General features: G+C 44.0%; 1 protein-coding gene across 9 annotated transcripts in view; it reads right to left on the reverse strand.

Moving 5' to 3' along the window:
* The window catches only part of LOC119956569 (activating transcription factor 7-interacting protein 1-like), a 204,871-nt gene that overhangs the window by 86,534 nt on the left and 105,287 nt on the right, over positions 1–13,050 (reverse strand). For all 9 annotated transcript variants that reach the window (XM_038783877.1, XM_038783876.1, XM_038783880.1 and 6 more), the window contains 3 exons: positions 8,920–8,970; positions 4,058–4,203; positions 1,983–2,120 (listed from right to left, as the gene is read on the reverse strand). In XM_038783877.1, the coding sequence (XP_038639805.1) occupies positions 1,983–2,120; positions 4,058–4,203; positions 8,920–8,970 (335 nt within the window). The remainder of the gene's footprint in view (positions 1–1,982; positions 2,121–4,057; positions 4,204–8,919; positions 8,971–13,050) is intronic.

The raw sequence follows: 13,050 nt of genomic DNA on the forward strand, positions 1-13,050 counted from the left end.
TACACAACCAAAAAAGTTTGGGAACCACAAGTGTACATTGATTAGGTGGCATATTTATTGTTTGATGTTTCACACATCTATTGATATTACTGGACATAATGTTACATCCCAGTAGCTCATCAGAGAGGTATTAATTAATAGGACACCTCGATATTTATGGGGATATGAACCGAAATATTTTTCAACATAAGATTTCAAATATTAGACAACATGGCATTGCTCAAGGAAAGTAAGATGATGAATTGCTCCATGAGAAGAGATCACCACAAATAGAATTTTCAGTAAATTGTATTTCATAAAAACATACATGTCTTTATCCCCATCACAAGGTAAGCAAGACAAAAAACATCTCTTGTATTAGAACCCTCTACAACTGTTGTGAGCACTAAGAGGCAAGTCACTTGACAATATTGAGTAATGAGTATTTTAGCTTTTCCATTATATTGATAGCTATTGGTAACTGCCCATTTTTGAAGGCTTCAATTTAGATTTAGAGCACCCAATTAATTTTTTCCAATTAAGGGGCAATTTAGCATGGCCAATCCACCTAGCCTGCACATCTTTGGGTTGCGGGGGCAAAACCCACGCAAACACGGGGAGAATGTGCAAACTCCACACGGATAGTTACCCAGAGCCAGGATAGAACCTGGGACCTCGGCGCCGTGAGGCAACAGGGCTAACCCAATGCGCCACTGTGCTGCCTGACGTCTTTCGTTCCTGCTTACTGATAGGTACATTGTATTATTGATGGTCGTTTTGTATTTGATGAATATGAAACTTGGGACTTATCTGATGCAAGGGTACAAGATATTTGTACATTAGAATCATAACACTGAACGGACAACAGACAAGTGGAAAAGTCAAGGTGAAATGAAATGAAATGAAAAGAAAATCGCTTATTGTCACAAGTAGGCTTCAAATGAAGTTACTGTGAAAAGCCCATAGTCGCCACGGCGTCTGTATGGGGAGGCTGGTACGGGAATTGAACCGTGCTGCTGGCCTGCATTGGTCTGCTTTAAAAGCCAGCAATTTAGCCCTGTGCTAAACAGCCCCTGCATGTTCAAAATAGCCATGTATGGCTGGTGTTTCTAACTTTGCTGCCATGTTTGGATTAGGAGATAATTGCTGAGCATGTCAAATTCCGGGACAATCACAACAGATCAAGCAAATGAGCAGAAATTTCAAATCAGCATTTTATTTTATATTTAAATTTAGAATACCAATTATTTTTATCCAATTAAGGCAATTTAGAGTGGCCAATTCACCTACCCTGCACATTTTTGGGTTGTGGGGGATGAAACCCACGCAGACACGGGGAGAATGTGCAAGCTGCATACGGACAGTGACCCAGGGTCGGAATTCAACCTGGGTCCTTGGCGGCGTGAGGCAGCCGTGTTGCCCCCTAATCACTATTTTATGAATGATATTTTAAGCTTACATTATATTTTAAAATTCTGTGCTTTTTCAGGACTTTTGTGACATAAGATCATTAAAAGAGCAAGTTTAGCTTGAAGCACTTCACAACAGCAATGCAGCAAGCCTAAATTTCAAACAGGTCTTTGCCAATGCATGCTAATGAAAGTAGCGATAAATGATGTTGGTTTATTTGCTGTTCCTGCCTTTGGCCAAAGGAAGTTGCAAAGCCATATTCTTCAATAGTTAGCTTGTGAACTATAAATCTCTCTGTGTTGGCACTTTTTGCGATAAATGCTTGGAGGAACAAAATTTACAATTTAATTAACACATGACTCCAATTCAGCAGTGACAATGTTTCTAGATGACCCTCTTACTTTCAACCGTGCACTTTGAGACCGAAAGTCAACTTTTATTGTGTTAATCTGGGTACTATTTCTGCAGGATTGCCATGCCCTGGTTGTTCATGCACAGGCATGGAATGGCAGTAATATTTTCAGTGTCAGCCCAGAATTTCCAAATTATTTCTACCTTCTACATTGTAGAAAGCTACGGGTTCTGGTACTAACCTGTAAGCCATTGATTAATGATTCATGCCTTGCGTTGCATTCAATTTTTTCTACTCTGTTTTTCAGCTCTGCCAGCTTCTTGTCGAAAACACCACTCTGCATGGAACTGATGCGTTCTTCAATAATCTGCTGAACAATCTGCATTAAAAAAAATAGTTACTCACCACAGACTAGATCGATCTTTCCCCCATTAATCAGTTTCAAATGATCTACATGGATTGCTTATTTTCCTTCCATCTCTTTCTCCATTATTCTAGGCAGTATTTTCCTGCAGGCAGTATTTTCCTGAGTATATGCATCAAATTATATAATTTATATTTATGTAGCACCTTTAACATAGTAAAATGTCCCAATATCCTTCACAGGAGCATTAACAAAACAAAATATGACACATAGCTTGCAGCCAAACTGATTTAATCTCAGACTATTACAGGAAGAGGGATGGAGTTTGGAGTAGAGACCAAAAATACTGTTTCTCACCTTCCCAATATTTAATCTGCTCATCCAGTACTCGTGTTAGATAACAGTCTAATAATTTAGCAACAGTGGACGAGTTGAAAGCTTGGTGTTCATCAGCGTACAGGAGAAAACTCACTTTATGTTTTAGTTGACATCATCGAGGGGCAGGATTTAGATGAAAAATAGGAGGGGGCCAAGGATAGGTCCTTGGGGGACAGAGGTAATACAGAGCAGGGTGAGAAACCATTGCAAGTGATAGTTAAGAAAGGAAGCAAGTCAAAGCTGTTCCACAGAGTTGGACAACAGTGGAGGGAGAGTACTGTGGGGTCAACTATATCACAGGCTGCAGACAAGTGGAGAAGGATGAGGAAGAAAAGCTTCCCTTGGTTGCAGTCATATCAGATGTCATTATAGCAGTTGGTGATGCTGCTGAATGTTCAGTCTTGGGGTAGAAGAATAAACGCACTGCATGGACTGTCAGGCTTATGGTGTTTAATTCATGTACTTCTCAATCTGGTGCCGTCTAAAGAAAGCTTTTGCATACTGGCAACCGAAGTTAGAAGCAGCAATGTTTTTATTATGGTTCCCAATCAGCAAAGGCAGCAAACTCATCACAAGTCAATATGCACAATTTAAATTGTCAGAGCAATACATTTTTATATACCACACAAGAGAGGAGACTGGGAGGCAATGGAATGCTCTTGGAGTGTTACTGGTTTCATGTTAACATGGTCTCTGCCAGTTTGGCTGGGTGTTTGAAGGAAAGGGAATTAATGGGGCTTACGAACAGTGAAGACACTTGGGATTAACTTTACTGCTCCCGTATAAACATCAACACTAACCGACTGTCACCTATGTTCAGTGGGATGCAAAAAGATTAAAAGAAATGCATCCTTTCTGGAAGGGCCACTTTGAAATGTCAACAAATAATATGCCAAAAACAAAATATTTTCAAACTTTACAGAAAACTACGTGTTTAGTAGCTGACTTCCTCTGTACAAGGACAACAGAGGCAATGGCAGCTAAACATGTAGTTCAAAAGTAGAATGACTGAACTCACTCCTGGATGAAACATGATCAAATGATATTCTCCCAAATGACATGGGCAGAAGAGTAAACCACTGACACAAAGTTCAGGGCCAGGATTCTCCGGTACCCAGCAGGCGGGCCGTACCGGCGGCGAGGAATGGCGTGAACCACTCTGGCGTCGGCTGCCCGGAAGGTGCGGAATCCTCCGCACTTCCGAGGGCTAGGCCGGCGCCGGCAGGGTTGGCGCCGCACAAACCAGCGCCGAAGGGCCTCCACCGGCAGGCGCGAGTTGGCACATTCGCGGGAGCATTAGTGTGTTCTGGCGCATGCGCAGAACCGCTGGCATGATCCCAGAGCATGCGCAGGAGGATTCTTCTCCGCGCCGGCCATGGCGGAGCCTTATAGCGGCCGGCGCGGAGGGAAAGAGTGCCCCCACGGCACAGGCCCACCCGCGGATCGGTGGGCCTCGACCGCGGGCCAGGCCACCGTGCCCCCCCCCCCCCCCCCCGGCAGAGCCAGGTCCTGCCGAAAACGGGCTGCTGCTCGGCCCATCAAGGAGTGGAGAATCGCCGCCTCAGGTCACATACCTTCTCCAGCGTCTGGTGGATCTCCCCTCTGGCAGTGATCTTCACTTTTAAGGCAGCCTCATATTCATCTTCAGAAAACCGACACCGTTTGGATATACTGCTTTCCGCATCTTCAGACTTGGACCTTTTTCGTCGCACAATTTCATCTACAAAATAGATCAAAATTATTCTGGCTATTTTAATTTTTCTGAATAATAATAAACCTTAGCGTTTACATCACAACACAAAATTTAGATTGTGAACACTGATCTATATTTAAGCATTTCTCATCCAGTGATCAGATGAATATGCTCTCGATGGTGTGGATGAAATTCACAATACCTCACCTTTTGTGGTCTGAGCACTTAAAAACTGGGTACCAAATGTACAGGATGAATAGTTCAGGTTTAGAATTTTGGAAAGATGGTATACCACCAGTTTACATTGGTGGCCGATCTGTAGGGCTGCACAATATTTTCATCATTTAAAAATATACTCTATTTGCAAACGGATACTAAAGCCCAACATTTTTGTAGCAATTTTTGTTAACCAATCCAATTACTCAGCCATGATTGAATGGCGGTGTAGACTCAATGGACGGAATGGCCTATATAGGCCATATATATAGGCCATATATTATGGCCTATATATTTCCTGAACTTCTCGGAACACTATCTCTACTCAAAGCACTTCATTTTTTCTTCATGGGAGGGACAAGAATGGGGAACAAACTTACATGTATAGAAGAGCAGATGGAAGGAGCAGTTAGTCAGGAGCTGACATTAAGGCACAATATTGGGCTGGCTATCACTGTATTACAGCAGGGTAGCATGGTGGTTAGCATAAATGCTTCACAGCTCCAGGGTCCCAGGTTCGATTCCCGGCTGGGTCACTGTCTGTGTGGAGTCTGCACGTCCTCCCCGTGTGCGTGGGTTTCCTCCGGGTGCTCCGGTTTCCTCCCACAGTCCAAAGATGTGCAGGTTAGGTGGATTTAGCATGGCCAATTTAGCATGGCCAATGATGAAAGTCACGCCATATTACAGAACTGCTATCTCATTCCCTTGATGAGCATCAAAACGGGAAAGAATTTTGCAATCATGGGCAAAAGTAAGCCCATCTGTAACATTTGGGGCTCTACAAAATTCCATAGGTCTACAATTTTTGGGGCTTTTTAAAAAAAACACTTGTTAAATTGAATTAGTTTATAAAATAAGACAGTTAAGCAAATAAAAAGTCCCAACGCTTATTTCCACTGACAAACTCATGTAAGTGGAGATACATATTTATTTACAATGGATACACATTAGTTTAAAAACATGCAATGCATCTCAAGAACAGAAAGCATCACAAAATTTCACAAGTTTTATGGATTGGAAGGCCTACAGACTGTGTATTTATTAGCATGTCTTAAGTGTCCCGAAGTGTATTTCCCAGAGTTTCCTTGGAGTGCAAACAATGCCTTTATGTAGGAATATTACTCAAGAAGCATAAAAGCTCAATTTTTCTTCCAGTTACAGGAGCTTAGAACCAAACAGAATCAATTATTTTACTTGTACCCACCGCTCTCAAAAAGGGGAAATTTATGTTGTCAGTGCCTTTAAGGAAGCAATCTTCTTTCATTTTGATGGAAGGGACTATTTTTAATAACAGGTTTTCTTTCACTGGCTGAAAATCTGCTTTAAACGGTCAGTTTTCAGCAAACAAAAACTCTATAGATCAAGGTTAACACACACTACCAACCACGTTTAAAATCAGGTCATGCTCATCACCCAAATCCCCCTCAAAGTCCTAATGACTTCGGAATTATATATCATGGCACTTCCAGGATCAACAGCATAAAAGTGTAAAAGTATCCATAAAAATGGCAATTACATTTAGTACAAGCACATTTTATGCTTGACATCCAATAAATACCAACACCTCTTTTCCATCTCTTGCATGCTAGATCCTATAAAAATAAAACCTCATTGATATAGTGGACTTAAGAAATATTCTTTTTTTGCTTTGCTGTAATACTAGCTGGCTGTATTATAAATTGGGCGGGTTTATATCACTCACCTAGAATCTACAAGATAATGAGAGCTAACTTGCAGTGATCTGTGAAGTCAATGACACCCAAAGATTAAGTTACTCTCAAAAATTATATATTTAAAATATATAGTATTGAAGATTGATACAAGCAAATTTACCCATCAGGGTTCCAGTCTCGGAAACAGAACAAACCATGAAGTTCCACAAGATGAGAATATATTTTTATATTTTGAATCGTAAGAAAAGTATTTGATCCTTATGAGCATTTCCTTTCAAGCGCTGGAGCCAAAGACAACCCTTTTCAAAGAAACTGTAAAGGGTAACCTGTGCACATGGTGTACTCAGAATTTTCAAAAGACATTTGACAAGTTGCCACATCAAACATTATTACACAAAATAAGAGTTTATGGTGTAGGGAGTAACAAATTAGCAGAGAAGGATTAACTAACAGGAAACAGAGAGTAGACACAAATGGGTAATTTTCAGGTTACCGAGATGTAACAAATGGAATGCCATAGAGATCAGTGCTGGGACCTTAACTGTTAATAATCTTTATCAATCATTTGGATGAAGGGACTGAATTAATTTGCTGATGACACAAAGGGGAGTAAGTTGTGAAGAGAACATAAAGGGTCTGCAAAGGGATATAGGTACGTTAAGCGGATGGGCAAAATTTTTCCAGGTGCTGTTTCATGTCGGTAAATGTGAACTCATCCACTTTGGCAGGAAGAATTAAAGAGAACAGCATGTTATCTGAACGGAGATATTGAAGAGGGATCTGGGTGTCCTGGTACATGAATCACAAAAGTTAACATACACGTACAGCAGGTAATTAGCTAAGCAAATGGAATGTTGCCATTTATTGCAAGGGGTATGGAATATAAAATAGGGATGTTTTCCTACAGTTATACAAAGGCAATGGTGAGATCAGATCAAGAGTACTGTGCACAGTTTTGGCCTCTTTAACATAATTGCAAAAAGTAGCAGTTCAAAGGAAGTTAATTCAACTGATTTCTGGATGAAGGGATTATTTTATCAGCCACGGTTGGGCAAGTTGGACATGTATCTATTGGGCGTTAAGAATGGCAGGTCATCTTATTGAAACATACAAAGATCCTGAGGTTGCTTGTCAATAGATTCCGAAAGAATGTTTCCCCTTTTGGAGAGACAAGAATCACTGAACAAAATTTGGGTCTCCCATTTAAGACACAGGCGAGGAGAAATATTTTCTCAGAGGGTCACGATCTGGGGAAATGCCCAAGAGAGCAGTAGAGGCAGGGCATTAAATATTTTTAAAACAGAGGTAGATTGACTAACAAGGGAGTGAAAGGATACCAGGGGTAAGTGGGAAAGTGGCTGGCTGAGCAAGCTTAAGGGACCAAATGGTCTCACACTTGCTTCTAATTTGTATTTTTGTATATAAAAATAACAAACATGGATTTTGTTTAAATTTTGAGAATGTAAGGCTACTGACTCAGAAGGGATATGGGACTCTGCAGGACCGCTGATTATGTACCGTACTGCTGATGCTCAATCACAGTTTTTGACCTTAAGTATATGCTAAATTACTTTCAAAGACCGCTGAACCTCACCTATGCCTTTCATTTGATTAAAGCAATTAAATCACAACCAATGTGCATTTATGACCAACTTTGAATACCAATTCAATTGCCTGTTACTATTAGGATCAATAGATCTTTTAAGGCACTATCCTGATGAGGTCATTAACGCTATTTAAACATAAACATAAAACCAGATATAACCAAAACTCATTATTTTTAGCTTTTTAAAGTAGGATTCTGTTGGCAATTTATTTATTTATTTTTAAAATAAATTTAGAGTACCCAATTCATTTTTTCCAATCAAGGGGTAATTTAGCGTGGCCAATCCACCTAACCTGCACATCTTTGGGCTGTGGGGGTGAAACCCACGTAAACATGGGGAGAATGTGCAAACTCCTCATGGACAGTAACCTAGAGCCGGGATCGAACCTGGGACCTCGGCGCCATGAGGCAGTACTGCGCCACCGTGCTGCCCTTGTTGACTATTTATTTGGAGATATACTGATGGAGCAATGGTCAGAAATCAAAGTTACTTGTAGTCAACTGTGGCATCCAATTTTCATGTTGTGAAGGGCGGAGTTTATACTCGTGTATGAACTACCCTTTACAATCATTTCAGATTAAATTATCGCATAAAGACAGGGGTTATTTTACGGTTGTCTTATTTGTTCCATGAGCAAGGTTACTTAAGTTAGCAATTTACTTGGGAGACTTTATAAGACCCAGCATGTGTTTTAATGGAATTTAAGAGTTGATTTTTTTTCCCAAAATATGTGCCATTGGAGGGAAACATCACTTGCCATTTGAGCATGTAGAAAGCATGATTGTGCAGCTCGGTTTTGATCTGCATGGCTAGGAAACAGTTTTGGATCATAAATATATGCTAAATCATTTTCAAAGACCACTGAAGCTCATCTATCCCTTTAATTTCACCAATTAAATCACAACCAGTCCAACTATTACCACTGACGACAGCACTTTATCTCATAACATCTGGTGGATTTATTGAAGGAATGCTATCAATGTTTAAAATGTTGAAGACTTTTTTTTTTACTGTGCCCACCCCAGTCCAACGCTGGCATCTCCACATGTTTAAAATAGTCTGCTGCATCATAAGTCACCAGTCTAGACTGCTATTGCAATAAAGGAGGTAGTATAAAGCGACTAGCATTGGAACTTTTATAGGAAGGAGAGAAACGGAAAATAAAATACCGGATAATAGTATTCAGATACCGTAGTATCTTTAATGACCAGTTTTGTTCAACATTTTCCAATGCAAAAAATACTTACTTGGTTCTTGCTTTTGTCTTGTATCAGCTTCTTGCTCTTTATGGTCTGTATCTATGAAGCAGAACGTATAAAAGCTGTTGAGTCACAATATATTTCAACAGTGAAACATAGTTGAGGCAGATGTTCTACCTCATTGACAGGGTAGATGAAGGTGGAATATTTCTCTTGGTTGTTTCTCAAAATTAAGGGTAGGCCAAGGTGCGGAGAATTCTCTTCAGTCAGAGGGTGGTGAATCTTTGGAATTCTCTACCCCAGAGGTCTGCAGAGGTTCAGTCATCGAGTATGTTCAAAGCAGAGGTCAACAGATTTCTACCAAGAGATACTGAGAATTACACTAAGAGATACTGCGGGAAGATGAAATTGAGGTAGATATCATCATGATGTCGTTGAATGGCGGAGCTGGCTCAAGGGGCCAAATGGCCTACGCCTGCTCCTATTTAACACAAGCCATCAGAGCCTTCTGCTGATCGCTTGTGCCGATATCAACCTGGATTGATATCTAGACTGAACCAAAATGGTTTGCTTCGAATGTCATTAATACCTGTGTGCTAATGAGAATATTCCAGTGAAAATTGAACAGAACTGTGCTTGAAACATGTAATAACCAGCACGGGACAGGCGGCGTGGAGATGATAGTTTTCCCTGTGCTCTTTGAGGAGTACGAGCTCCCCCGCTAGGGGCGGGGTAGCATACCCCTACTTAGATAAAAAGGTCGGCCAGTCTGGAACCAACCGACAGGAGAGAGTACCTGGTGAGGTTCTACCGGTACTCATGTATCTAATTGTTGTAAAATAAATGTTGTTTACTTTCTGCTTACTTTGGATTCCCAGTGTCTTATTAAACTGGCGACAAGGGTAAACCTGGAGCTGTTGTCGTGCAATCTACCTAGCTGAACTACCTCTCCCGTGTTGATTTTTTCTTTCTTCTGGAAAACACCGCAAAGTTGTGTAATTGACAATGCCTCTGGGCATTTGGATGCCTTTGACCCCAGTATGGAAATCTGGAATCAGTATGCAGAGCGAATGCGGTACTTCTTCAGGGGGGCACAGTGGTTAGTACTACTGCTTCACAGCGCCAGGGACACGGGTTCAATTCCAACCTTCGGCTGTCTATGTGAAGTTTGGACGTTCTCCCAGTGGTTCCTCGGTGTGCTCTCGTTTCCTCTCACAGTCCAAAGATGTGCCGTTTAGGTGGATTGGTCACGCTAAATTGCCCGTTAGTGTCCAAAAGCATAGGTGGAGTTACTGGGCTGCAGGGAAATGGTGGGGCCGTGGGCCGTGGGGTGATCTTTCAGAGGGTTAGTGCAGATTTTTTTTTTCCATTGCTTTTTTTTGAAATAATTTTTATTTCAAATTTTTGAATTTATACAACAATAACGCACCTTAGTAAAATACCAAAAATAACAATAATATTAACAATCATAAACATTCGCCCCACCTCCAGGAACAACATAACATTTTAACAACGCAAATTAACACAATATAAAGTTACAGAATAGACACTACAATAAGGAACACCCCCCCCCCCCCCCCCCCCCGCCCCCCGCCCCCCGCCCGGGTTGCTGCTGCTATTGACCAAGATACCTATCTTTGAGCCAGGAAGTCCAGAAAAGGCTGCCATCGTTTATAGAACCTTTGTATTGATCCTCTCAGGGCAAATTTGACCCTTTCCAGTTTTATAAATCCCGCCATGTCACTGATCCAGGTCTCCACACTTGGGGGCCTTGCATCCTTCCACTGTAGCAGAATCCTTCGACGGGCTACTAGGGACGCAAAGGCCAGGACACCGGCCTCTTTCGCCTCCTGCACTCCCGGCTCTACCGCAACTTCAAAAATCGCGAGTCCCCACCCTGATTTGACCCTGGATCCAACCACCCTCGACACCGTCCCCGCCACCCCCTTCCAGAATTCTTCCAGTGCTGGGCATGCCCAGAACATATGGGCGTGGTTTGCTGGACTCCCCGAACATCTGGTACACCTATCCTCACCCCCAAAGATCCTACTCATCCTAGTCCCGGACACGTGGGCCCGGTGCAGCACCTGAAATTGGATGAGAGTAAGCCTCGCACATGAGGAGGAAGAGTTGACTCTCTCCAAGGCATCCGCCCAAGTCCCGTCCTCTATCTGCTCCCAGAGTTCCTCCTCCCATTTAGCCTTCAGCTCCTCCACTGACGACTCCTCCACCTCCTGCATTACCTTATAGATGTCAGACACCTTCCCCTCTCCGACCCACACCCCCGAAAGCACTCTGTCCATCGTCCCCTGCGAGGGCAGCAAAGGGAATCCCTATACCTGTCGCCTAGCAAACGCCTTTACCTGCAAGTATCTGAACATGTTCCCTTGGGGAAGGCCAAATTTATCTTCCAGTTCCCCCAGGCCCACAAACCTCCCGCCAATAAACAGGTCCCTCAATTTGCTGATGCACACCCTTTGCCACCCCCTAAATCCCCCATCCTTGTTCCCCGGGATGAACCGATGGTTGCCACCCAGTGGAGCCTCCATCGAGCCCCCCTGTTTCCCCCCTATGCCGCCTCCACTGTCCCCAGATTCTTAGGGTCGCCGCCACCACCGGGCCCGTGGTAAACCTCTTAGGGGAGAGCAGCAACGGCGCCGTTACCATGGCACCCAGGCTCGTACCTCTACATGACGCCATCTCCATTCTTTTCCACGCCGCCCCTCCCCCCTCCATCACCCATTTACGCACCATTGACACATTGGCTGCCCAATAGTACCCCAGAAGGTTGGGCAGCGCCAGCCCGCCTCTATCCCTCCCTCGCTCCAGGAACACCCTCTTCACTCTCGGAGTCCCATGCGCCCACACAAAGCTCAAAATACTGCTAGGCACTCTCCTAAAGAAGGCCCTGGGGATAAAGATGGGCAGGCACTGAAAGAGGAACAAGAACCTCGGAAGCACCGTCATTTTGACGGACTGTACCCTCCCCGCCAACGATAATGGCAGCATGTCCCACCTCTTGAACTCCTCCTCCATCTGATCTACAAGTCTGGTGAAATTATGCTTGTGAAGAGTCCCCCAGTCCCTGGCCACCTGCACCCCCAGGTACCTAAAGCTCTCCCCTGCCCGCCTAAGCGGGAGCCTACCAATTCCTTCCTCCTGGTCTCCAGGGTGCACCACAAACACCTCACTCTTGCTTAAATTTAATTTATAACCTGAAAAGGTCCCGAACTCAGCTAGCAACTCCATCACCCCCGTCATCCCTCCCACCGGGTCCGCCACATACAGTAACAGGTCATCGGCATAAAACGACACCCTATGTTCCTCTCAACCTCGCACAAAGCCTCTCCACCTCTCTGAATCCCTCAACGCCATCGCCAGCGGCTCGATTGCCAGTGCAAACAACAAGGGGGACAAGGGGCAACCCTGCTTGGTCCCTCGGTAAAGCCGGAAGTACTCCGACCTCCTCCTATTCGTGGCCACGCACACCATCGGGGCCTCATATAGCAGCCTTACCTATCTAATGAACCCTTCACCAAATCCAAACCTCCCCAACACCTCCCATAGGTACCCCCACTCCACTCTATCGAAGGCCTTCTCCGCATCCAGCGCCACCACTATCTCTGCCTCCCCCTCAATTGCCGGCATCATGATGACATTCAACAATCTCCGCACATTCGTGTTCAGCTGCCTTCCCTTCACAAAACCTGTCTGGTCCTCGTGTACAACCCCTGGAACACAGTCCTCTATCCTGGTGGCCAGGATTTTTGCCAGCACCTTAGCATCCACGTTGAGGAGAGATATGGGCCTGTATGAACCACACTGCTGGGGGTTCTTGTCCCTCTTTAAAATTAACGAGATCAGCGCCCGCGACATTGTCGGGGGCAAAGTCCCCCCTTCCCACGCTTCGTTGAGTGTCCGCACCAGCAAGGGGCCCACTAGGTCCACAAACTTTTTATAAAATTCCACCGGGAACCCATCCGGCCCCTTCCCTGACTGCATCTGCCCAATCCCCTTAACTAGCTCCTCCAGCTCAATCGGCACACCCAACCCCTCCACCTTCTCCTCCTGCACCTTCGGGAAAGAAAGCCCGTCAAGGAACCTCTCCATTCCCCTCCTCTCCCCCGTTGGCTCCGACCGGTACAGTTCCCCGTAAAAGTCCTTGAAGACCTCATTCAC

The sequence above is a fragment of the Scyliorhinus canicula genome, chromosome 23 (genome assembly GCF_902713615.1).
Source record: "Scyliorhinus canicula chromosome 23, sScyCan1.1, whole genome shotgun sequence".
NCBI lineage: Eukaryota > Metazoa > Chordata > Chondrichthyes > Carcharhiniformes > Scyliorhinidae > Scyliorhinus > Scyliorhinus canicula.